The sequence below is a fragment of the Adiantum capillus-veneris genome, chromosome 19, assembly GCF_014529385.1.
Source record: "Adiantum capillus-veneris isolate H3 chromosome 19, ASM1452938v2, whole genome shotgun sequence".
Taxonomy (NCBI): Eukaryota; Viridiplantae; Streptophyta; class Polypodiopsida; order Polypodiales; family Pteridaceae; genus Adiantum; species Adiantum capillus-veneris.
Genome location: NC_140949.1, coordinates 13,290,752 through 13,316,664, shown reverse-complemented (window position 1 = coordinate 13,316,664; position 25,913 = coordinate 13,290,752). Strand labels below are relative to the sequence as shown.

General features: G+C 43.8%; 1 protein-coding gene across 3 annotated transcripts in view; it reads left to right on the top strand.

Moving 5' to 3' along the window:
• Nucleotides 1-421: 421 nt before the first annotated feature.
• Nucleotides 422-25,913, top strand: part of LOC147433588 (vacuolar protein sorting-associated protein 26B-like) — a 129,119-nt gene continuing 103,627 nt past the window's right edge. The window contains exons 1-3 of one of the 3 annotated variants that reach the window (XM_086490263.1): nucleotides 422-437; nucleotides 528-699; nucleotides 23,373-23,447. In XM_086490263.1, the coding sequence (XP_086346389.1) occupies nucleotides 23,428-23,447 (20 nt within the window). In that variant the 5' untranslated portion in view covers nucleotides 422-437; nucleotides 528-699; nucleotides 23,373-23,427. Of the gene's footprint in view, nucleotides 438-458; nucleotides 700-23,372; nucleotides 23,448-25,913 lie in introns of those variants that run through there. The other 2 variants (XM_086490262.1, XM_086490264.1) reach the window with 2 other exon arrangements.

Here is a 25,913-nt window from a genome sequence, read left to right as displayed (position 1 = left end):
ATAGAATATAGTAATAAAAATCATTGTTCATTGTCTTGCAATGTTGTTCTAGTGTAGATTCCTTTGACTATTTTTGATGTATCTCGATTAGTTGACCTTTATGAACAAACGCTGTGTGCACCTTTGTCATTATTGAAACAAATGGAATGAGACATGAACTTTGAACTACAATTACAAATACATTTAACCAAGCGAGAGACAAACAAAAAGCTTCAAAGTACAATATCGCTTCATGCTCAACACTGCTATTTTTGAAGTTTTTAGGGATAACATATGTCAATGGGGTGCATCACCAAGGTATACTCAAAGTACTACTTTCACAAAGGGAAAAGGAGAAGATTCCACCATGAAATTGTGGTGTGATGGAGAGCGTACGAGCATTACCATGTGCTTGAGGGGAAGAAGAAAAAGCAAACTAACAATAAGACGAAGATAAAGTGGGTACAACGCTGCCTCTTTGCAAAACAAGCTTGTCGATAAAATGGCCCTGATTAAGAGTATCCTAGCAATGTGATGTTTTGTGCTAGGATGAAGGCTTGATCACGAGACGTTGATAGATGTCATCACAATATTAGTGCTTTCAGTTGATGACATACAAACGTGCAGGACGGACCCGAGTGGCAAAATGAACTGTCTTGTCAAGCCCATCGAGCGTGTCCAGTTACCTTCTCATCGATACCATCACTGAAGTCCGCCATGGTGAGTGCCCTTCCTTCTCTTCTATTAGCTGGACCTCTATAGATCTTTAGACCACTCGATCTCTGCGTTTAATTTGTCGTTTGAATTGAGCAATCCTTAGCTGTTGGGCAATCGTCTGAATTTCGTGATTTATGCCAACAAGTTCTTAGAATGAAGATACTTCTGCGGCTTCGGCTTGCCAGCTCTATCAAGAAATTTACCCAACATGTATGGATGCGATGCTGGCAAAAAAACCTGGAGTCAAAAAAAGAGCTCTGTAGCTCTTGCTGATTGCATTAATGATGCGGTGGGCACAATTGCCATCTCGTACAGTTGCCTTGGAATTAGAGAGGCCAGTTAGTTTATGCTGAGCCACTCTAGTGACTCTTTACATTTGACACGTGAACAGATCATCTTGCACAAATAGAGGAAATGCCGGTCATTTCATTGCTATGAAAGCTTCAAAACCATCCTTACGAGAAAGCCTGGGCCTATTCATTTAAAAGACCTGTTACATATTGGAAAGCGCAAAGTGTTTGAGTTCAGACAACATAACATCACTCCCCAAAAAGTTCCTTGGTGACATGGTATGGAACTGGCGAGTTATATAATGGGATCATGAATGGGTGGTGAATTATGTAGAAGGAGAGGGGGCCAAGTGTCATGATTCAAAATTTAACACCAAAACATTTGGGAAACACATGAGTGGGAAAAAGATTGCCCAACATTTTAAAGGGAGTCATCCTTGCATCTCCTTTCACCCACCACTCTTCTTGTGACCATACCTCCAGTTTTGCTAGTTGGACATGAAATGTACTCTGTGCCTTTCCTTGTTTGTTTGGCTCAGACCAAGTAGGAGTGGCATTCCCTGGTCTTTCAAAGTTATCTAAAGAAGACAAATCATGAATGCAATACGACTTGTCTATCATCTCTTCTGAGAATCAAAATTCATAAATTTATTAATCTTCAATACTCCACAAAATTTATCTAAGGTTTGTATTTGCACACACTAAATGAGGAGTGAACCAACAAGCCACTTGCTCGAGTTTGTTTTTTTGAATATTCATTTCCCCTTATACCTTGAACTGATGAAGTGGACGATTGGAAGAAGAAAATCCCATCTTTTGAATATTCATTTCTGCTTTTACTTTGAATTGATTGAGTGGACTATTGGAGAAGAAAATTCCGTCTGGAGATTTAGTCGCATGTGCCTCTTACAACAGGCATTGTTGGGGAGAGCAAGAGAGTGAGACTCCTCAATTGGTTGAGGAGTTTCATTATTGAACAGGTTTTGCATCATTGGAAAATGTTCCTGCATATTTCTTTGCATGTGGTACATGGAGATTTCTAGAGATTTCTTTGATGGATGGGCCACTATGTGTCAACATGTTTTTCATACTTCATATTTTTTTTAGTTTAGAGAGATCACTTATGATTAGATTCAGAGCGCAGGCTTTACATGATATCTCTTGGACAAGGGATGTTGTTTATGATATCCTACAGGAGTAGATGGTGGAGGCCAGCTATTACATGGATATTAGATAGTTTGCAGATTTGTATGAGAGACAGATTAATGATATTTTGGGGAGGTTGGTTTGGTCAGGGAAATGTTCATCTTGGTTTGTTCCCTTGGCTTTTGTAATGGAGGACACGTGGGTTCCTCCTTCCTCCCTTACAGTTTGGTTGTGCCGAGATCTACATCTTATTTTGGCGTACCACATTGCGAGATGATGGAATGGATGCGGGTGATTTTGGAGGCACAACCCAAGGGTTTTTCAATTCCTTTGCTTTGATGAGCTGCTATTGGAGGTTTCTGTCTGCAGATGCTTTATATCCATTTGGTAGCTAGTGTCACCAGGAGGTGTATTTTTCCTGTTGCCTTCTTTGAATATGTACTACATATTTTTATTTATTTTATTTTTACTTGTTTTCCCCGAAATCCTTGAAAAGCTGCAAGTGGACATTGCATGGCAAGTGTGAAATGGCTGTGGCCAAATGGGTTTGTCACATCGGGCAGTTAGGGACTGGTTGGGCTAGTTAGCACTGAATTCTGATAAGTATGGAAGCCTGTGTGCGCGTAATGGAATTTGGGCCGCTCGGTAAGTTACTTACAACTTTATAAGTTGGTGGGTACTAGGAAATTAAACCAAAGGGGCAAAGTGGACGCTTGTCATATTTGGAAGCTCCAAAAGGACACCTCAGCAAGAGGGGGCGTCCAAATGAGAGTGGAGGCTGATTTTTGAGTTAGTGTGCATCTACAGTGTGTGTGTGTGTGTGTGTGTGTGTGTGTGAGTAGTGGGTGTAGGTTCACAGCTTTAGTGGAAAGCTTGCCTTCTCCTTTGTCTCATGTAGCACGATGATTTGCTCTCGTGCATCTTTCTTTCCCCTTTGCACATACGGTAATGCCCAATTAGTTGGCTACTTAGGTGATCATGTGCAATTCTATGGGTTTTATGCGCATTTGTCAGGCAAGAGCCTTTTGAATAAGAACCGGATTAGCTAGTTGCTAATCTCCCATAGGTACGCACAGTTCCATTGCGAAAGATTGCAAATTTGGCGAGTTCTCTTGCGTGAAAACTCGTCCAAATCACAGGGGGACTGTATTATTGCGCGTGGGAGCTCTTGGGACTCGCATATACGTCTTTGCTCCGCTCAAAGCAATCCAAAACAGAGAATTACAGCCTGCTGTGTTTTTTTGTAGGTTAAGAGTTTCACACCTAAATTGCAAGAAATCACCAGGGGAGCCTCGGGGAGGCCTTGGGATGCTTAGAGATGGCTTTGGGCACCTGGCAGTGACAAAACAGGGAATTACAACACGTTGAAATTCAGTTACAGCTCACCGGAAAGCTTCTAAAATGCAAGGGAATCCGTCCTAGTGGTGTACTTTTGACCTACAGGGGTGTTTGAAACCGGTCTGTGGAGTAGTGGACGTAGGCTTTCACCCGAAACTTTACTTTAAGCTTTAACACATAGAGAAACCTTACAGAAGGAACCTGTAGCGGGAATTAACACTTCAAAGCACACACGGCTCGGAAGCTAGAATGTTCCGAGCAAACGCCGACAACATGTAGGCCCCAAAAACTGACACCCCTTTCAATATTTCTTTATTCCTTTAGAGGGTAAAGTTACAACACTAGAGTCCTGGGGATCTTCACCTGTATTGTCACGTGACACATCCAACCCTATGTGTCCGTGGACAAGCTACAGCACGACAAGGGTTCAGTCAGTCCAGTTAGTCTAGATTAGAAGTGATCTGGCACTTTTGTGAGTCTGTTCGTAGACCGTGCATGCCCAGTCACTTAGTGTAGATGCATATCCTCTGGTTGCACACAGCATGATCATAAGCATTCCCATAAGAATCCATCAGAATTCTTTAGGGGAATTTTCCAGTGCATTTAGCCTATTTTACCTATTTTTGACATTTTTCACTTATTATTTTAAGTGACTTTCCAACAAAAGTAGGTAGGGCAATTTTGCTAAGTTTGTATATAAGCAAACTAGAGCTAGCAGTATTTGGCAGAAGAGGCACCAGGAGCCAAGCTCAGTAGGCAACTTCTCAACAGGACCTTGGCGGTTTCCCCCTCCAAGCAAGAACCCCCATGTTAGCATTTTCTTCATCAGCCATTGCCTAGCGTTTTCAAGATCTGCACCACCGCCAGAACCAAGCCCTAGTGCCTAGCGTTTTTGTATCAGCATCCTCGCCAGCAGAAGACCTTTCCTAGCGTTTTTGGAAACTCAGCATTTCTAGCGTTTTTGCAGAGAAATACAGCCCTAGCGTTTTTGAAGACCTCAACCTTTGCAGGTTTCAGACATCGCCATTTTCAGCAGTAGAAGACCATCAAGATCAGCCCCTAAAGAAGTAGCAGATTTAGCCCGATAAGACGATCAGTTTTCAGCCTAAAGAAACCTCTGTTTTCAGCCCTAAACCTGCAGAATTTCAGCGACCAAGACCCACAGAAACAGCCCCAAAAATCAGCGTTTTGGATCCACAACAGATTTCAGCCCGTAGCGTTTTTGGACAGCAGTAGAAAGACTGCAAATTTCAGCCCTTAGGTCGGTCTCGTCATCACCGTCGTCAACGCCGACATAGCCTAGACTTGCATCAGTCTCATGCATACCGTTTGTACCAGTTTGTGCAATCATAAGTAGACCACTCTCACCGACGAGAGTGGGGCCTTCGGAGGAGGGTTTTACAACAGTTTTTGGTGTCGTATCTCTCTTCTCTTTCTATCTCTCAGTCTCATACACTTGCACGCACAATGTCAATTCACTGTGTTTGTGATCATAGCATTCTCTCACTAAGAACGAAGGCTCTACCTTCCATAAGAACAAAAGTAACCTTGAGCACAGTTCAGAAGCACTCATCTTGATCAAAGCGCAAACATTCATTCCGCTGCACCTAACATTGGTATCAAAGCTTTGGCAGTGTTTTGTATCACTCAAGGAAAGAACCACAAGAACCACATAATTTTTTTTTTGTTTTGCTTGTTGAGGTGGCACGAACCCAAGTTCGCTTGGGCGTGTCGATTCCTCCTAATCATGTTTTTGAAGAGTGACAGGAATCCCGAGAAAGAAGGGCTTGTCTAGCCTCCCCTTGTGTCTCTTTTCACTCATTGAGAGCGGACCGTGCACTTAGCGGCCGGCCAATCGATGTGAGGTGGAAAAAAACAACCTTGGTGTGAGTGCAAGGCCGCCAAGGGGTGCGCCCGCGGAAAGGAGTAGAACTCGGGTGAAGAGAAGATCCTTCTCCAACACAATTTGCAAGCGAAAGAAAACCTCAAGAACCAAGACCCCCAAGAACCCAAGTTCCTCGTAAACTTAAGAACCCAAGACCCGCAAGAACCCAAGTTCCTCGTGAACTTAAGAACCCAAGACCACAAGACACCCATAAGAACCCACGACTTCAGAATGGTCATCACTCAAAGCGGAATGGATACTTCGCTTGGAGGTGATGAGCATGAGAGAGGCGAAGAAGAATTTTCCCCACCAGGAGGTTTTTCCGACCCTCCCCCTTCCCCATCTACGACAAGGATTGCACTAACTCCTATGGAGGAGTTGGAGCTGATGTTTATGGAAAGGAATCTAGAATGCGAAGCAAGAAATGCAGCAAGAATGGCAGAAATGAAACGCAGACACACAAAAGACAATGCAAAAAGAGAAGCAGAAAGAAAGGCAAAACAAGAACAGCGCGACCGACACATGCAGAGTTCTTGCGACTCTTTTCTCAAGTGCCGACACAGATGCAAGAGATTCAGGAGACGGAGGCTCTCTCAGTCTCTTCTTCTCCCAAGCATGACACATAGGATTTGCATGATTATGAGAAGCATGATGATTTGAATGACAATGACAAGCATGGTGATTTGATTGACAATGATAAGCATGATGATTTGGATGATAATGACAAGCATGATCAAGATGTGATTTCTCACAAGCACGATGAGTTGCATGAAGATGGTGTGATTGTTCACAAGGATGATGTGTTAGTGGATGCTTAGTCTTGCGAAGCTAACATTGTTACAAATTCGATCAATCACGAAGAATCGATCTTGGCTTTCGAGTCGAGATCAAAGAACCCCCACAGGACGATTCGATCATTCAGGAAGGATCGATCTTGGCTCTCGAGCCTAGGTCCAAAGAACCCTCACAGGAAGTATTATGTGTTCGCATGATTAGTACGCACGCATTGTTCGAGTGTTTCATTCGTGATTGTTTCCAGTATTTTTGTCAGAATCTTTAAGTGATCCCTTTTCTTAGGCATGACATATTGTACGTTGAGCACGTTTCACTTATGAATGAGCACGAATGTATGCAGATTTTTCATGAAAAGCTGAAAAGTATGTATGTAAGGAAGTCACATTCCATGTCTCTTCCTTGGTATGACACATTCGTAGAAAGAGCACATGAAAGTATGAGCACCAAGCATTGGCATTTCCGTTGTGAATTGCCACAGTTGATTGCTCTAGATCATAAGAGAAAGATTCGATCTCATTGTTTGCGTGTGTGTGGTGAATGGGTTAGCACTCCGTCTCTTTGTTCATCTACATTGCATTCACAATCTTTAAGGAAGACAAGATTTTTTCCACTCACTTTACATGGAATAGGTATGTTCATGGTTTTGTGTTGGAAATGGTTTCAGGAATTTTCAGCCATAGAGATTCTTGAAGAAGAAAGAAGCATGACTCTAGACGAAGTTGAAGCATTGAAGGAAACTTAGAAGATTTTGTGTCGCTTTCGGCGCGGCCCAAAGAAGCAAGCGTTGCAGACCTTTATGAAGTTCAAGTACCGCACAACCCACACATCAGAGTGGGCCGACGAAGAGTCCCTTCCAGGATTCCGGATGCTATTGGCGATCTTCCTTGACGCCATACAGTTCGGTACCTGTACCTCACTTTGAAAAGGAGGGGATGTCACGTGACACATCCAACCCTATGTGTCGGTGGACAAGCTACAACACGACAAGGGCTCGGTCAGTCCAGTTAGTCTAGATTAGAAGTGATTTGGCACTTTTGTGAGTCAATTCGTAGACTGTGCATGCCCAGTCACTTAGTGTAGATGCATATCCTCTGGTTGCACACAGCATGATCATAAGCATTCCCATCAGAATCCATCATAATTCTTCAGGGGAATTTTCAAGTGCATTTAGCCTATTTTACTTATTTTTGACATTTTTCACTTATTATTTTAAGTGACTTTCCAACAAAAGTAGGTAGGGTAATTTTGCTAAGTTTTTATATAAGCAAACTAGAGCTAGCACTATTTGGCAAAAGAGGCAACAGGAGCCAAGCTCAGCAGGCAACTTCTCAACATGACCTTGGCGGTTTCCCCTCCAAGCAAGAACCCCCATGTTAGCGTTTTCTTCATCAGCCATTGCCTAGCATTTTCAAGAGATGCACCACCGCCGGAACCAAGCCCCAGTGCCTAGCGTTTTTGCATAAGCATCCTCGCCAGCAGAAGACCTTCCCTAGCGTTTTTGGAAACTCATCATTCCTAGCGTTTTTGCAGAGAAATGCAGCCCTAGCGTTTTTGAAGACCTCAGCCTTTGCAGGTTCCAGACATCGCCATTTTCAGCAGTAGAAGACCATCAAGATCAGCCCCTAAAGAAGTAGCAGATTCAGCCCGATAAGACGATTAGTTTTTAGCCTAAAGAAACCTCTGTTTTCAGCCCTAAACTTGCAGAATTTCAGCGACGAAGACCCACAGAAACAGCCCCAAAAATCAGCGTTTTTGGACCCGCAGCAGATATTAGCCCATAGCGTTTTTGGACAGCAGTAGAAAGACTGCAAATTTCAGCCCTTAGGTCGGTCTCGTCATCACCGTCGTCATCGCCGACATAGCCTAGACTTGCATCAGTCTCATGCATACCGTTTGTACCAGTTTGTGCAATCATGTAGACCACTCTCGCCGACGAGTGGGGCCTTCGGAGGAGGGTTTTACAACAGTTTCTGGTGTCGTATCTCTCTTCTCTCTCTATCTCTCAGTTTCATACACTTGCACGCACAATGTCCATTCACTTTGTTTGTGATCATAGCATTCTCACTAAGAATGGAAGGCTCTACCTTCCATAAGAACAAAAGGAACCTTGAGTAGTTCAGAAGCACTCATCTTGAGCAAAGCGCAAACATTCATTCCGCTGCACCTAACATGTATCCAACTAGATCACACCTGTTCTAGCAAAATTTCGGCAGCATAACGGCCCCAAAACTTGCCCTGAACAAATTCCCCCTGTTGGAACTCGCTTCCAAAGACATAAATCCTCTGTTTTCAGCCCAAAAACAGCAATTACAGCTCGTCATATTTATTGGTGTTTACCTCGTTTTCAGCCCTAAACAGTCCCGGAACTATCCTCTAACAATGGGGCACTATTCCCAATGCTTCTGGCATCATACGGCTGCAAAACGGTCCAAAAACAACGCATAACCAGTGCTCAAAATGCACTTGTAAGGTGAGGTTATCACCCTAACCGGTGCCTGGTTTTGGAATAGCGGTTATCTACTCCTGTTCGTGCTCAAAGAGGCGCTTGCCTCGGCACAGAAGCATAAGACCACACAATTGTGCATAGGTCAAATGAAGAGCCCTCTTGTGGGGCATCACGTTACTGCACGTAGGGGAGAGAGAGCAGTGTAGAGTGTGCAGGACATCACTTTTTGCACTACACTGTACATGAGAGGGAAAGCTTGCACACATCAGCTCTTAACCTGTGATAGGTTCTCAATGAAGCATCCCCCCAGCATAAATCGAGTGCCCCCTCTTCTGTGCTTGACCTGTAATGCATCTATGAACAAATAGATGCAATAGGGGAAGAGTTCCATGGCTGCCAAAACCTGCGTATCGCTGAAAACGCAGCAAAACGGCCCTATAAACACGCATCTGATGCCTTCCAATGCTGAAAGTGAGCTCCTTGGTCCTAGGTATGTCATGGGAAGCTAAAAAATGTAGAGAAATGAATGAAATCATAGTTATTAGCCTCCAAAACTGCTCCAAAAAGTCTGTTACGAGTTTTGTTCTTCCAGACTTGGTCAATTGGCCAAAAAGTGTCACTTGGCACTCATACATGCAATTTCCTTGCATTGGGCTTCCCGCTTAAAAATCTCTCAACTAGTGCATTAGCTGACTTTACAGCAAAGTAATAAAATGTTCCCCTTGTCATTCTAAAGCTAATGACGTAATCAGATTTCATGGCCCACAATAGCAATTTCCTAAATTTTAGGAAATGCTTCCATTGGACTCTAACTGGTTATCTGACCATCTTTCACCATTGGGACACGTCCAAAAATGCAATGTAGCCTAGTTCTCGGGTGATTTTCTCTGGGTGACCCCACCTTGGCACTGTGCCTCCATTGAGTTAGTTTCCTAGTATCCACCAACTTATTAAGTGCGGCGAGGGGACCTAGATGACTTTGAACTGAGCCTAGACACCCTTTTACTATTGGAATTCTAGTGCCGACCAACTTCCCATCTGCGGGTGAAACTACAGTTTTACACTGGCTATACAATGTCCGACCGTTTGCAACTTTAAAGAGGGTCCCAAAAATTAAAGAAAAATCATCGGAAAGAAACCAATAACTCGAGTTAACAATTGCCACGTCCTCGTGACAATTTTGGCGTTGTTATGTTGCCGAAATCAGGTCGGAAACCTGCGATTTCAGCCCTCACCAGGTTTGGACAGCTTTGTGAGACTTTGATCTAGTACTTGTATATATCCGTGCTTGTACATATCCTTATGGGCGAGGACAAGGACAGAAAATGTATTTTTCAGGCAAGTCTTTTGAAGAAATGAAAGCTTTAAGAGAGACCAAGAAATGCTTCATTTGTGAAGAGGAGGGACATTTGGCGAATGAATGCTCACAAAAGAAGTCACATGATAAGAATGACAAGTCAGAGCATAAAGGAAAGAAGCCAAAGCCAAGTTCAGGACTTGTCCTTGATTTGGTTCGTGACCAGCCAAACATAGATACCATGGAATTGTGCAGAGCTTGCAGCCAATTTTTCAAAGTCAAGCAATTTTTTGTGAAATTTCACACCTTTGAAACAAGAAATTATACATTGCGTACCAACAAGTGGAACAGGAATGCCTTCTTCTATTTCATATCCCAGACGGGTGAGAGATGGAATCCAAAAAGCCTGAATAAATCACGATACAAGTAATAAACCAACAGTTATTTTTATATCAGTATTAAGTTTTCTCAGTATATGATGTATATGCGACCAAAGGTATCCCGGAAAAATTGTGTGTGTGTTTGATTGTAAAATCCCATCATTTAGAATTATATACTGAGAGAACTTAAATACTGTTTGCACTTACCATATTGTGTACATAACAAAGCAAAGTAGAACTTTTTGATATAAAACTTATTTTAGCCGAAACTCCTATCAGATGAAAGCAGGGATCTTTACCTGTCAACCAACCACAAGTACAATTAACTAGAATTAATTTGCACTAAATGGGTGACAGGTATATCAAGCAATCCCCACTGCTTGTTATTGCTGTCACACCCTGGATCCCAACCTTACTCCTAATCATATGTTATGTTTTCTTTTGCTTGTCTATACAAGTAGGGTCGATTATGGTCTGTGAAAGTTTTTATGGGTTTACACGGCTTGGAGATGGGGTCTCTAATTGTTATTGGCTTGGTTGTCTTTTTTCCTTTATGTGCTGACATGAGCTTGTCCCGAATCTGTTGTAGCTTAAATACATCTCGAGTGATGCTCATCCTAGCTGTCTGCTTGTACTCGTGTTTGTCACCAATGGTTACACCTTTGAGTTTAACATTCTTAGATACTATACTAGATGTTGCCTTAGGGGCATCCTTATCTCTATGGTTTATAAGTCAGCATTTATAAGTATATCTAATTTGTGAAAATTTTGGCAGCATTTTGTTTGTAAAACTTTTCTTTTTTCAAAAAAATCAGTCTTACACAATGACATCTGTCCTCACAAAAGGTTGTCATATACCCTCTTTCAAATCTTTGATACATTTTTATGCTAGATAGTAATCATAAAAAAAGCCAATGGTTATATATATGAGTTTAACATTCTTAGATACTACACTAGATGTTGCCTTAGGGGCATCCTTATCTCTATGGTTTATAAGTCAGCACGATAATTTATAAGTATATCTAATTTGTGAAAATTTTGGCAGCATTCTGTTTGTACAACCTTTATTTTTTCACAAAAACAGTTTTACACAATGACATCTGTCCTCACAGGAGGTTGTCATATACTTCTTTGATACATTTTTATGTTAGATAGTAATCATAAAAAAATAGATAAGGAGAATTTTTTCTTTTTAACATCAGTGCTTAAAAACAATTGTACATGAGGCTTTCTGTATCAATTCACCTGGTTATTGCTTGCAGTAGATATCTGTAGTGCTCTTCTTTCCCACTTAGTGCTCAAGGTAATGCACCACTTGAAAGTGTTACCTTCAACTGTCACATAATTTTGTGCAGAGATATTAATGGTATGATACAACTGTTAATTTATGCATATTACACAACCGTTTTATATGCTAGTACGATGCTTCAATGTCTTTACATGCTTATGCTTTTGTACATGAATGTCGAACTGTATGTATAAGTATGCCAATACTCAAGCTTGCTCTTGTCAGTGTATTGGTCTTTTGTTGGTTATTCATAACCTATTGCGTACACCACTTACACGTATGTGGCGCTTCCTCTTGTTGTAACTGTATGTGAGATTCTCTACTGCTAATCTATGCATGTATACATAGTATAATCTTAAAGCACGTATCTGTGCTTAATTGTGTATCAACTAATTCATGCCTTAAAAAACGTTTTTACCTGCTCACAGCAAGTTAGTAGATTGCTAGATTGGCCTTCTCGGGTAGTGTGTCGCCTCCGTACGTTGCGGATTTTGTGAAGATATGCGCTCCTCTACTGGAGGCTGATCGTATTTGTGGGCGTTTGAGAGAATAGGAAGCGGCGTTGCTTGCGAACACGGGTTGTTTACGACAACTTAGACTATGTGTGCAGAGGTGTTATAACCTTATAGGAGCGTTATAGAGAAAACGTACATGCTTTATGTTGTAGCCTTGTAAATAAATTAGCTTAGGTGCGTGGTTTGGCGAGTGTAGCGCTACAAAGAGGTGCTTCTCAGCGTGTGTGAAGAAGCAAAAAGAGGTGCTTCTCAGCGTGTGAAGAAGCTTTTGCTATCTGCGTTTTTATAAGCAGCTTTAGCCAGGCGGTGCCTTAAAGGCCTAGCCTTTGGGTGCTTTGAAGGATATCTGCAAAACGATATGCCAGCTATGCAAGCGCTTACAGCCTGCGCTTTCAACTTTAGGAGTTGCCTATTTTAGAGGGTGAGCAGTTTGCTACCTTATTTTAAGCTTTAAAAATCGTATCTTCCTTTTAGATAATATCAGTTTATTACTTGATGTAGCAAAAGGTAACTTTTTTTCGTGTGAGTGAGCCAATTACTGTATAGTGAACGCTTTTAAACAGTATATTGTATTTGTGCCAGTACTACCTTTGGGTCCATGTACTCATTAATTGTGTGAATAAAAACCAGTTATTTAGGTTTTGTAGGGCTTTTATACTCAATGCAAATGAAAACCTGATAAATTCAAGGTTGTATACATGCATCTGGAGAACAAGTTACAAAAAATAAAGGGCTTGTCTATGTCAGAAGAAAAGCGAAAAAAAGAGGGGTCTTGGCTTTGAAATACATCATCTCGTCCTGCTTTGGAGGCATTCGTCCTTCTATCACTCTTCCGCCAATGATGTTGTTGCCTGTGTCATGTTTAGTAGAAGCTTGTTAACAAAACTTACGTCTTTTTTTCAATGGTAATATGCAAGTACGTGTGTGTTGTGTAGTTGTGTGTCCATAATATCACCGAGTGTTTGTTAGCTTGCATCCCGAGTTCCATATATTGTGTGCGTGTGCGTGTGTCAAAAGATATGTTTATACTTCAAATATGCAAGCAATGAGCCGAGTATGGCAAGCAAGGAGCAGATTAAAAAAAAACTAGGGCATGAAGTGTCTAACTTAGAGCAAGGGGTCAACCCTATAAGCATGGGTGTGTGGGGTGGGAATTGAGTGGGTGCAGATGTGTGTAAGGTGCTTGTTGTGCTTGTTGACTAAGGTGCTTGAGGTGCTTAATGACTAAGGTGCTAAGGTACTCCATGACTAAGGTGCTTGAATGGATCAAGGTGTTCAAAAAGTCAACAAGCATCCCTATTTATTGGGGGGACCGAGCCCTCATTGTAGGAGCATGAGAGAAAACACAAACACCCTCACACAAGTCAAGCCTTGCCTAAAGAAGTAACAGGGACACATTTCAAGTTCCTCCTCATGTTGCCCTCATAAGGTGCCTAAAGCCTAGTGGTTGGCCTCTCAAGGGGTCCAATGAAAATTTATCTAATTTAATTAATTTTTTATGCATTTATCAAGTCCTCTCTCTCAAAGGGGAAAGGGGGACACTTGTCCTAAGGCTAGCAAGTTGCTTGGTATGCACTCCGCATGTGATTTCCTAGGCTTGAAGGGGTCCAATCAACTTCTAGCACCCCTACGCGTGTCTCAGGTTTTGGACCGTTTCGGGCGGAGCGAGCATCCCTACGCGTGTCTCAGGTGCTCCCGCACGCAATGGGACAGTTCCCCTGTAAATTGGACGAGTTTTTACGTGAGAAAACTCTCCGTTTTCGCATTCCTTCGCGATGGAACTTTGCGTAGTTGAAGGGGATTAGCAATTAGCTAATCCGGTTCCTGTACAAAAGGCTCTTGCCTTGGCAAACGCGCATAAATCCCCAGAACTGTACATACTCATCTGAGAAGCCCAACTAGTGGGGCATTACCATATGTGCAAAGGGGGGAGAGAGATGCGCGAGAGCAAATCATCGCGCTACATAGAGCAAGGGAGAAGGCAAGCTTTCCATTAAAGCTGTGAGCACCTGCACCCACTACTCACACACACAGTAGCACTCACTTATGGGCTGAAATCAGCCCTCTCTCTTGAAATGGGCGCCCCCTCTTCATGCAAATCTGGCAAATGCATTTGGAGCCGCCATGTGTCCAGTTTGCCTCTTTTGAGTTAATTCTCTAGTACCCACAACTTATAAGTGTCGCGAGGGGCCTAAATGACTTTGAACTGAGCCTAGACACCTTTTACTGCTTGGATTCCAGTGCCGATTAGCCCGACCAACTCGTGGTGACCTGCCCTTCCCGACTGAGGGTGAAACTCTCGGCCGTCGGCCGTTTCACACTGGCCACGCAATGTCCGGTCATTTGCAACTTCTAAAAGAGGGTCCCAAAAATTAAACAAAAATCATCGGAAAGAAACCAACAACTCAAGTTAGCAATTGCCACATCCTCGTGACAAGATCAATGTAAGGGAAGTCGGGTGCGGATTCTAGTGCGATCTAGGCCGTCCAAGCGAGCAAAAAAAGTAAACATGGGCATAAAAAGTAAACATGGACGCTGGGCCTACGTTGGGAGGTTAGGCGAGAAAGATGGGTCACACTGGCAAATTTGAGCTTACGTGGAGGGGCGAGTATCTCCATGCTGGCAAAGTCGTATGCTGCATGAGGATTGTGTTGGGGAGTGGTTTGCATGCATACGACCACAGGGGGAGCTTGGAGGAGGGGGGTTGCGGGCACACGAGGGCAAGAGTGGTTGCGGGTGGGGGAGTACCTTGATCGCGGTTTGCATTGTGGCACGCCCCCTACATAGGGAAAGGGAGCTAGGTGGAAGGTGGTCAAGCTTGCATGACTCAGAAAAGTGGGCCTCCTTTTGCAAACAACACATAGAACATACGATGGACAAGTAAGTAGGTCTGTTAGATATTGCAGAGGATTGCAATGGCCCTGCGAGGTCTATTGGGGGAATGAAGGGAGAAAAATAGTCCCCAATGTTTGCACAAGCAACTCGAAGCAGCCCAAGTCTACATCCTCATGGCATGCCCTCTCCACCGGCCAAGCAACCCGTAGTTGCGTGACAAAAATGCAGCTATGTCTACAACCGATGTCTGGCCTTGCAAAAAGCTATAGGGCATTTTCTAAGAGGGATGGATGGATGATGGGAGGAGACACTCTTGGAAACCTTCTAGCAACACTTTTGCCAAAGATGAAGACACAAAACCTGATGAAGCTCGTGTTGTAGGGGTCAACATTTGAGATGCACAAAAAGATGGGACTATTGTGAATGAAGGTGGAGATGGGAAAGCATTTCAAACAAGCCATGAAAATATAGTACCATTGTTGTATGTGGAATTTTTTTTTCGGGATGGAAGGCTTGCACGAAAATGTAGAGCCAACAAGGAGTGTCCAAATCAATTCCATTTTGAACTTGTTAGGTGGTGGATGGAGAGGCGCCTCAAAAGAGAGCATGGCTTGGATGTGCATATCCCATTACAAAAAGCAAGCCGTGCTTTGAATGCACCAATGGGTTCAAGAGGCAATGCACCCAAAAGACACAATGACGAGCATCAATGGCAAAAGAGCACGTAGGCACATTTTGCAAACAAAGAAAGAAAATGGTCATTGAATGTGAGGAAGACTGAGAAACTCCATCGCTTGGGAACAGAGGAGAAATGGGATAAGTTGAATCCCAAGTTTAGAACCTCGGGATAAATTCATAAACAACATTGTGGAGGAGCGCATGAAAGTCTTACCATTCCACCGCCGAGCAACACCTTGCCCGCATCCAAAAGCAAATTGACAAAGGCTATGAGAAGCATGTCAAGTGCTCTAAAACTCTTTCTCCCGTTTTGTTATTTGGTTGCTTATTTTTTTTGTTTATGTTTGCCTATCAATATTCCTTTCTTGTGGTGGGCATAGCACCTCATTGTACTATGTTTTTGTTTTTAGTGGTAGGATTCATTGTGGCTAAGTTTGCCTTGCATCTCTAGAGCTATGGTGGAGCTATCACAAAAACTTAATATGCATACCTTTGTATTTATGTATGCTTGTGTGTGTGTGTGTGAGAGAGAGAGTGCACGCATGCACGCATGCATGTCTAGTGTGGTTGTGTGAGCATATATTTGAACCTAGAGTGTTGTAGTGTTTATTGAATACAATGCATGATGGAACTTATGATTAATATAACTTGTGGATGACTATCATTAGTCTATGACTTGCAATTCCCTTTCCTCACTTACCTTTAAAGGTGAATCTAGGCATGTCCTGGATTCAGCTAGGTATATTTATTGGTCGTTTAGCAGGCATGTAGGCTTCACATAGAGAAATTTTCGATCAAGTTGCCAGATAATATTGTGTTAACTCTTTCTATCTTCTATGGTGCACATGCTCTATCAACTACCTCATTTTCGTGCCAAACTGCTCCAATTTTATGCGTCTTCTAGTGTTGGGATGAATTGTGATGGAGTCTGACTAAAGCTATGACAAAAACTTGGCATGCGAATTTTTATATCAATGTAGGCTCGTGTGTGTGTGTGTGTGTGTGTGTGTGTGTGTGTGTGTGTGTGTGCGTGCATGCTTGGTATGGGTTTGAGAGAACATATATTAGAACCTAGTTATACACCCAATATTGAGCATTTGGCAACATTAGCAGAGATGTTGTCGTATGTAGTAAATACCATGCGTGATGGAGCATATACTAGAACCTAGTTATAAACCCGCTATCGAGCACTCGGCAATGTTAGTGGAGATGTGGTATGAATGATGGACCTGGTGGTTATATGGACATGTGGATGAGTACCATGAGTCTATACGTTCTTGCACTTGCCTTTAAATGTGAATTTAAGCATTGGGGCTTGATTTTCAAGGTCTAAAAATGGGTATTTCCGATGAATACCCTAGAGTTTGACACAATCTCTGCTTGTTTGCCTTGTTTTCCTTAAAATATATGGCCAAGAAAATGTTTTCTTTTGTGAGACTAAGCACATGCTGGATTCAACTAGGTTTATTTGCTAGACCCTAAACCGAACATGCACACTTCACATTGTGAGGTCTTTGGCCGAGTTATGATCAACTGAAAATGCATTAAATCGTATGCCATCCATGGTATGCATGCTACCTTATTTTTGTGCTAACTTTGCCTATTTCATGCCTCTTTCAGTGATGGCCCTCATCGTGGTTGAGTCTACCTTGCATGTCTAGAGCCATGACAAAAACTTAGTATGCACATCTTTGTATTGATATACGTTGGCGTACATGTTAATACCTAGTTCTATACCCACTATTGGGCCAAGATGAAGATAGCTTAATGGTTGTTGTGGTATTTTGCCAAACTACACAAGATGGAGCTGATGGCTATATTGACCTGTGTATGACTACCACGGGTTCACGTCTTGCACTTCCCTCCTTTAAAGGTGAATCCCAACATATCCTGGATTCAACTGCATAAACTTCTTAGTTGTTTGACATGTAGACTTCTGTGTTTGCATATGGTGTCTTTGTTTGCCTTGAGTTATTGTGGATTATACGTAGTTGCTCGTGTTTGCCATAGGGCTGCTTTGCTTGCTTCTAGGTTTCCTTGCTTGCATGTGGTTTTGCGTGTTTACTTGACCGGTTATGTCACGTCAGCCGTCTTTGCTTATTCAAAGTTTTCCTCAAGGTCTCATAGTGGTTCGTGGTTGCCCGATTGCATACCTCTCTCTTGTTCATTGCTTGCATTTGCCTGTCGATACTTATCCGTGGCTGCCCCCGTTCCCACACCCGTGTCTCTTGATGGACCCGTTCACTTGCCCTTGTTTATTTCCTTGGGAAGAGTCGAGGTGATCCATGTGAGGATGAACGACCACATCCATCTGTCTTTGCTCATTTGTTGCCCGTGTTTGTGTGCCCTTGTCTATTTGTTGGCTGTTTGCATATCCATCCTCAAGGCCAGGTAGTGGTTTGTGGCTACCTCCATTTGCTTGCACGTGTTTATTGAATATTCAGAGCCGTTGAGGAGGCGATGCAGTGGTATGTGTCTACTTGGATGCCTACATTCGTCTTCTGATCTTGAGTATTTCCTCAGAGAGGCTTGTTTCTACTTGTCCATGGCTTGTGCCCGTCCTTATCTTCTTAGCGTCGATGCCAGCACTTGTATGCTCGTGCTTGTCTACTTGAATGTCTGTCTGCCCTTGGTCTTTTCTTTTCCTCAAGGCCGCGCAGTGGTCCATGGCTACCTTTGTTTGCTGCTGTGTCCTTGTTCACACCCTAAGTCGTTGAAGAGTTCTTGGCGTGGTCTGTGTCTACTTGAATACCTATGGACTTGTAGAGGTCTTTGTTTATTCAAAACCATCCTCAAGGCTGTGTTTAGGGTTTGTAGCTACCTTTGTTCACACCCTAAGCCGTTGAAGAGTTCTTGGCGTGTTCTGTGTCTACTTGAATACCTATGGCCTTGTAGAGGTCTTTGTTTATTCAAAACCATCCTCAAGGCCGTGTTTAGGGTTTGTAGCTACCTTTGTTTGCCTGCTCTTGTTCATCATCTAAATCCTTCCTCAAGGCTACATAGTTGAGGAGGCCATGCAGTGTCTATTTCAACATGTCGGCTTGTGTCTACTTGTCCGTGGCTTGTGCCCTTGTCTTCTTAGCGTCGATGCCAACGCCCGCATGCTCATGCTTGTCTACTTGAGTGCCTTTGTCCCCTCGGTCTTTTCATGTTTGCAAGGCCGCCTAGTGGTCCATGGCTTCCTTTGTTCGCTCTGCTCATGCTCACACCCTGAGCCGTTGAAGAGTTCTTGGCGTGGTCCGTGTCCTCTTGGATACCTACGGTCCTCTAGAGGTCTTTGTTTATTCAAAAGGTTGCGTAGTGGTTTGTGGCTACCTCCATTTACCTATCTGTCGTCAAGGCTAGGCAATGGTACGTGGCTACCTCCATTTGCTTGCCTGTGTTCATTCAGAGCCGATGAGGAGGCCACATAGTGGTCTATGTTTACTTGGATGCCTGCACTTGTCCGACCTTGTCTATTTCCTTAGAACGGCTCATGTCTACTTCTCCATGGCTTGTGCCCGTCCTTGTATTCTTAGCATCGACGCCAACACTCGCATGCTCGTGCTTGTCTAATGGAGCAGCTATGTCTACCTACATCTTTGTGTGTCCTCAAGGCCGTGCAATGGTCCATGGACGTGGTCCGTGTCCTCTTGGGCCCCTCAAGACCGTGCAATGGTCCATGGATACCTTCGTTCGCTATGCCCGTGTTCACACCCTAAGCCCTTGAAGAGTCTGCAACGTGGTCTGTGTCCTCTTGGGCCCTCTAGAGGTCTTTTTTTATTCAAAGCTGTCCTCAAGGCCGCATTTAGGGTTCGTGGCTACCTTCGTTTGCCTATCCATACTCAAGGGCAGGCAATGGTCCGTGGCTACCTTGGTTCGCCTATCCGTGTTCATCCACAGCCATTGCAAAGGCCACACAATGGTTTGTGTCTACTTGGATGCATACATTTGTCTGACCTTGTCTATTTCCTCGGAGAGGCTACATGCTCATGGTTGTCTACTTGAGCACCTATGTCTCCCTATGTCTTTGTGTGTCCTTTCCCAAGCTATTGGTGCACTTTTTATTGAATTTGGATCGAATGTTTCCCATCATGGGTGAAAATGACAATTTGCATACCGAAAACCCGATATCTATTGATTTTTGATGATTTCTTTGCCCATTTTATGTCAAATTTGTAGGGCACATTTCCAAGGCAATATCAAACTATATGTGCTAAAATTTTCCAGTTAAGCTATGTTGGGGGACATGAATCACGATCCATGTTTTGCAACATTTTTGAACTCTAATTATAGAAGTGGATCAATGATTTCACCAGCATTGTTTCACTCTAGTTTTTTTTGCAAATGGAGGTGGAGGGGTCATGGATTACAATCCATGTTCCACCCCTTATGTGTATCGTGATTACATGCTTGGGTCCTTCCAGGTGAGGGGAGCACTCCCATGTACTGTCCTAGAATTTGGACTTCATTTACCCTCCCAAATGTTCTATGTCGGTTTGCCCAAATCCCTCTTTTGATTTGATTGATTTTGATTTTTTGATTTTTTGTGTGCACTTTTGACCATACATAAATGTTTATGCATTGATAAGGAGCAACCCTATGAAATTTGGTGCGATTTGAAGGTCTAAGGTGGTTGTATCAAGCAAAAGTGCGGGAAGGAGCTTTATGTAAAAAATCTCTCTCTCTCTCTCTCTAGTGAATATTATGTAAAAAATCTGTGTATGTGTGCGCGCGCGTGCGCGCCAGACTGTAATGAGGCCTAAATTGCCCATTTTGCCTATATGTGTTTAACTTATCCCAAATGAAGTGTGCATACTTACCTTATTTGGCCACATTTTTCATGTAATACCACCTGCGGGTTAGAGGGTTTGTAAAGGCGAGTCTGTTCCAGTTGTTTCTGCTTGTGCTATTTCATCTGTAATAAAGAATCAATGTACTTGATCTTTGCAAAAGAAGCACCCGAAGTTGTATCTAATTTGTCTACCTTAGATTAAAAAAAGGTCAACTTTCCTTAGTGGTTTCAGTGATTGTTTTTTAGACTCTTTGCCAGGGGAGTGACCTCCCGAGAGACATGAGGATCATACCATAGATCTTGTGCCAAGTTCTAGTTCACCGAATAGACCACCGTACAGGGTTAGTGCAGCCCAACAAAAAGAGATTATGAGTCAGGTCAACGAGCTTTTAGAGAAGGGGCTGATTCAGCCCCTTTTTGTTCGCCTGTACTCCTAGTGCAGAAGAAAGATGGTTCATGGCGCATGTGCATTGACTACCGCGCTTTGAATAGGAATACAATCAAGAGTAGGTTCCCCATACCGAGGATAGATGACATTCTTGATCGTCTTGAGGGAGATTCACTGTTCACCAAGATAGACCTAAAGAGTGGGTACCATCGGATACACAGTAGGCCAGAAGATGTCCATAAGACTGCGTTCATGACAACATTTGGTCTCTATGAGTTTCTTGTCATGTCATTCGGTCTCACTAATACTACTGCCACGTTCAATAGAATGATGAACATAATATTTAGACCACATAGAAACTTCGTGGGTACATTCTTTGATGACATGATTGTCCATTCAAAGTTTGAAGAGGAGCATAGGGATCACTTGACCGCAGTTTTCAATGAGCTACGTAAGAATAGGCTACTCATTAATCCAAAGAAGAGGGAATTCTTTTTGGAAGAGATTCACTTCCTTGGGCACATTGTTTCAAAGGATGGGGTACGTATGGATCCCGCCAAAGTGGAAGCAACTAGTTCATGGCCAGACTTGAAGTCCGTACATGATATTTGAAGCTTTCTAGGTTTATGTTCCTATTACAAGAGATTCATCCGAAATTTTCCTGAGATTGCGTCTCCACTCCATGGACCACAAGGGAAAGGAGTTACTTTCAAGTGGACAACCAAGGAAATTCTAGCCTTCAAACACTTGAAAGAGAAGCTGACTTCAGATCCGGTAATCATTTTGCCAGATTTGCTTTTGTGGTTCAATGTGATGAAGGGGCGCCAATCTTTGGGGCCTACAGGGTGTTGCTCTTCGTAAGCACAATGACATTCTAGTCGCTGGATGCATTTGTGTTCTCTTTTCTTCTCAGTGCTCTGTGAAAAGTTTAACAGGTAATTGAATTAGTACCGCTCTCTTCTGTGTACAGGCCGGTTATAGCTAGCACTAGTCTTTATGGTTTTGCTACATCTCCAAAGGCAGAGAGAGATTTTGGGCTTTTTACAGTAGTTAGGCTGGGACGGGGAACGGAGGTCGGGGCCACACACTGGGAAGGCGTGCTGTCAAGATCCCTCTCGTAGATCAGCCACGTGCACGACGTATATGTATTGAAAACAGAGAAAAACTTGTTGCGATGGATTCGATTCTCAGAGGAGCTTGTTCGCGATGGAACTCTCTACTCAATCATGTATCATCTGGTACACTTGGGGTAGCCATCTGCGAACTCCTAATCATCATTTTCTTAATTGGAATCTTCTGCAGCATCTCCTCAGGAACTTGGGCGCCAAAAACTCCTCTGCAAGTGTCTCCAGGGAGTAGGCTACCCCAGCCTCCAACAAAGGGAGGCACCCTGCTTTATCTTGCAAAGATACAGCATATGCTGGGGCGCCTAATAAGAGGGAAGAGAAAAAGCGCCTAGTGAGAGAAAATGTGTCAGGAATAGAAGAAAGAAGAATCACTGGTAGAGAGAGAGAAAGAGGGCTAAATTTTAGGTGCCTCCATCTGAGAGAGCCTCTCGTCTTTTAAATAAGCCAGAGTTGCTTTTTCTGTTCTATATCTTTGAAACTCATTTAAAAGCAAAGTTAGAGCATTTATGCTCACACACACAGTCCAAGCATCCCCAGATGCAGTCCCATGCACAGATGCAACGCTTCTCACATACTCCTAACGGAAAAGCATCTACTTTCTTGAAAAGCAACTTGCTTGTTTGGAAAGCAACGGCTTTTCCTCAAAGCTATTGAGAACCATCTTCATCTTGAGTGCAACTTGTATTCACTTAGACCATGGAATATTATTGTCTCAATGCCCTTGTTCACCACCTTGTTGCGCACTGGAAATACCCATAACTTGGTCTCTTACTTACCGAATGTACGGTACAAATTCTTAGTGATGCTCTAAGTCACCCATCCCATGACACATCAGAAATGTCCGTTTGGGATGGTTGGATACCCCTTCTCGATCCTCTATGTCACCCATCTAATATGATGTATCTGAAATACGCGTCTCAAGTGGTAATCTCTATTTCACTTTAAGGACACCATGTATATGTGCAACACTAAAAAAATAACATGCCAGGCCAACATGATAGGATCATAGTGCTACAGGCTGCTCTCAAGGTAAGAGTAGGACAGCACCATCTCAATCAAGCTGAGAATGCATTGCTTACAAAAGCAAGGATCCAGTAAATGCTGAAGTAAATTTTCAAAAGCATATGTGGACACATTGGTTAGACTATGTCATATCTATTCTTCCCTTTATACGAGCCTGTTTCACTTTTCATTACCCTACTGTCTCTCTCTTTCTCTCAACCTTAACACTGAATCCTTGCGTGTGCCATGCTTAAGTGCCTGTCTGTTTGATTATTGTTTGATGCACTGCGCATGAGACTTGTAGGTTTTCACTGGTTGAGTTAGTCGCGATATGGCATGTCTGCAGCAGGCTTTCCCAATCACGATGTTCTCCATCTGTTTTTAGATATGGAGGCTTATCAAACTCAAACCATCAGCATATTGTTACCTGGTGTGCAAGTTTGTGTGCCATTGAGGCCTTCTAATCGTGTCTGCTTATGTTGGATAATGCAGAACTTTCTCCGTGGAGCATTGGCTCCACCATGCACTGTTACAATCGACTTTGCTGATGCTGATAACCGGCAGCAGGTAAGGTTTTTCACAATCTGCTTGTATGTTTTTGTCGGCCTGCTAGTGAATATTCGATTTTTGTGCTTGCAACAATTCCAAAACAGCCCTAAGCTTTTGTTCTTGTTTACAAATAAACAGTGTTCAGTCAAGTGTTTAAAGGCCTTGGGATTGCAAACAGACCAAGTGAAGTAGGTGGCCCTTGTCCATGACAGAGTCAAAGAGACTTCAACCTACATGTGCTGCACTGTCAGACTACCACTTTTCTACTATAAACCTTGATGGCGGTTGATTCTCAAGAGAGTAGCTTCGTTAGATACTTGTTCCTTAAGTTTCTAATTCATAATTTAGCTGTTATACATCAAGGTAGGACAGAGCAGTATAAATTTCATTGGCAGACTTGAGCAGAAAAAGTTCAAAGATAACTTACCTTTATGGATGAACACTTGAACGCTCCATGCTCAGTGTTTTTTTTTTCCGAGAAAAAGATCCTTCTATTAGTTAATGAAACTGCCCATAGGGCTACAACCACCTCTACAAGAGAGGGCTACAACAATCCTGAGGGGGAGACTCCCAATGAAAAAACAGCATATGTACAATGAGGCTAAATCAAGAGATGGGAGGAGGGACAAGCCACACAGGTGGACGGTAATGCCATCTGAGCACACCCTGGACCATGGTGAAGAAAGGCCCAGGGTGCCAGAGTCGAAGGAAAGCCTCTCTACGCTCCCGCATGCGGTCGGAGCTGCCCTGGAGTCTCTCGAAGTGTCCTCTGAGAGTATGGATCAGCTCTAGCCAAAGATCCCGAACTGTCTCTGCTGGTGGTACAGGGCGAGCTTGAAAGATGCGGAAGCGCTAGATGAACCAGAGTGTCAGGCCGCAGATGAGCTCCCAACACTCCTCTCTCTCACTGCACCACTCTTGTGGTTTAAGCTCCGTAGTAGGCTGGAGTGTAGGTCGACCCCTCTGCATCACTATCATCCTGCTGGTGGAGGATAGCTCAAACTGAAGTGCCGGGCCCGTGAGAGTGGACCAAGCAGCTGCCCCCCAAGTGTACTGCCGTGCTGTGGAAAGAGCTGGCATCAACCGAAGAACACGAAGCCAAACCTGTTGTGCCAAAGGACAGTCCCAAAGACAGTGGCGCTGACTCTCCACAAGATGGTCACAAGCTGCGCATGCTGCCGAGAGACCACTATGTACTAGCCAGCTCCCAACTGCTGTAGCTCGATGTGCAAACAGCCACTGGAACAAAGTGACTTGCCTCGGCTGTCTAGAGTCCCACAACCTCTCCCAAAAAGCTGACAAGAACTCAGCTGTGAGACCCTCCTCCTGCCAATGGAGTGCTGCAGCAGGATGAGCCTCTCTCCGTGCTGCCAGTATGTGACGTCCTAGTCAAACAGTGTACTGAAAGAAAGGGACGCCTGGATGGTCTTATGAGGAGAAAGGGTCCCTCCCTCCAGGATCCCATTGCACTCGTGCCAGGGGACAACTCTCCCAAGGCCGCAGCCTCCAGTGGCTAGTCTCAAGAGCTGCTGGGTCAGGATCTATGACACAAGTCCTCCTGCAGATGCCCACAACTCGGATCCTCTGAAAACAGCACTTTGCCACTTGTGGGGCCTCTACGGAAACTCGGTGTAAACGTCCCTTACCCTGTAGCTCGAAAAACAGGGAGGGTACAGTCTTTGAGCAAGCCCGAACTGCGATGAGAACCTCCATTCGCGTGAAGGCCCCCATCCATCTGGGCGTTGCTGACTCAAGAGGTGTGAGCCACTCAGCTGGTACCGCCTTTGTGATGTCCTGACACATGCTCTGCACCCCTCTCATGCCTTGTAGTTGGATGCCCTGAAGGTCCTCTGACAAGCCTGAGAACTGTAGCCAGTCACCTGAAGTGCGTGGTGGACCCTCTGCCAACCCCAGGAAACATGAGGCCTACTACCAACCAAGTGGCTTCTCTGAGTGCTAACCATGGGGTTCCAAACAAGGGGCTAGCTCAGGCGCTCCTCTGTGCAAGTAGGCTGACGTTGCTTCAGGCCTCTCCGCAGCTGCTCCCAGGAGCGAAGCAGACTCACAGCGAAGCGGTCCTCCAGTCTCCTGCTTAGGCCAACTCTGCGCATCTCTGTGAAAATCCATCTGGTCGAAGGTTGCCAGGGGCCTCCAGCGTGAGGCACTTGAGCACAAAGTTGTTGAAGCAAAAACTCCTTCCAGGGCTCCTTCCCTGGAAGAAGTCCTCTGACGACAAACTTCCCTAGAAGGGCTCTGCTGTGCTGTGCTGGGTCTATGATCCCTAACCCTCCCTGAGAATAAGGAAGAGTGATGACCTGCCATGCCACTTTGGCCCGGGCTATCTGAGTGTCACGCCCTGACCAAAGGAAGTTCCTGATCAGTCTCTCTACTTGGCTGATGCATGAACTTGAAAAGATCCAACAAGAAGTGATGTACCACATAGTGGCCAACAACACCTGGTTGGCCACTACAACTCTGCCTGCC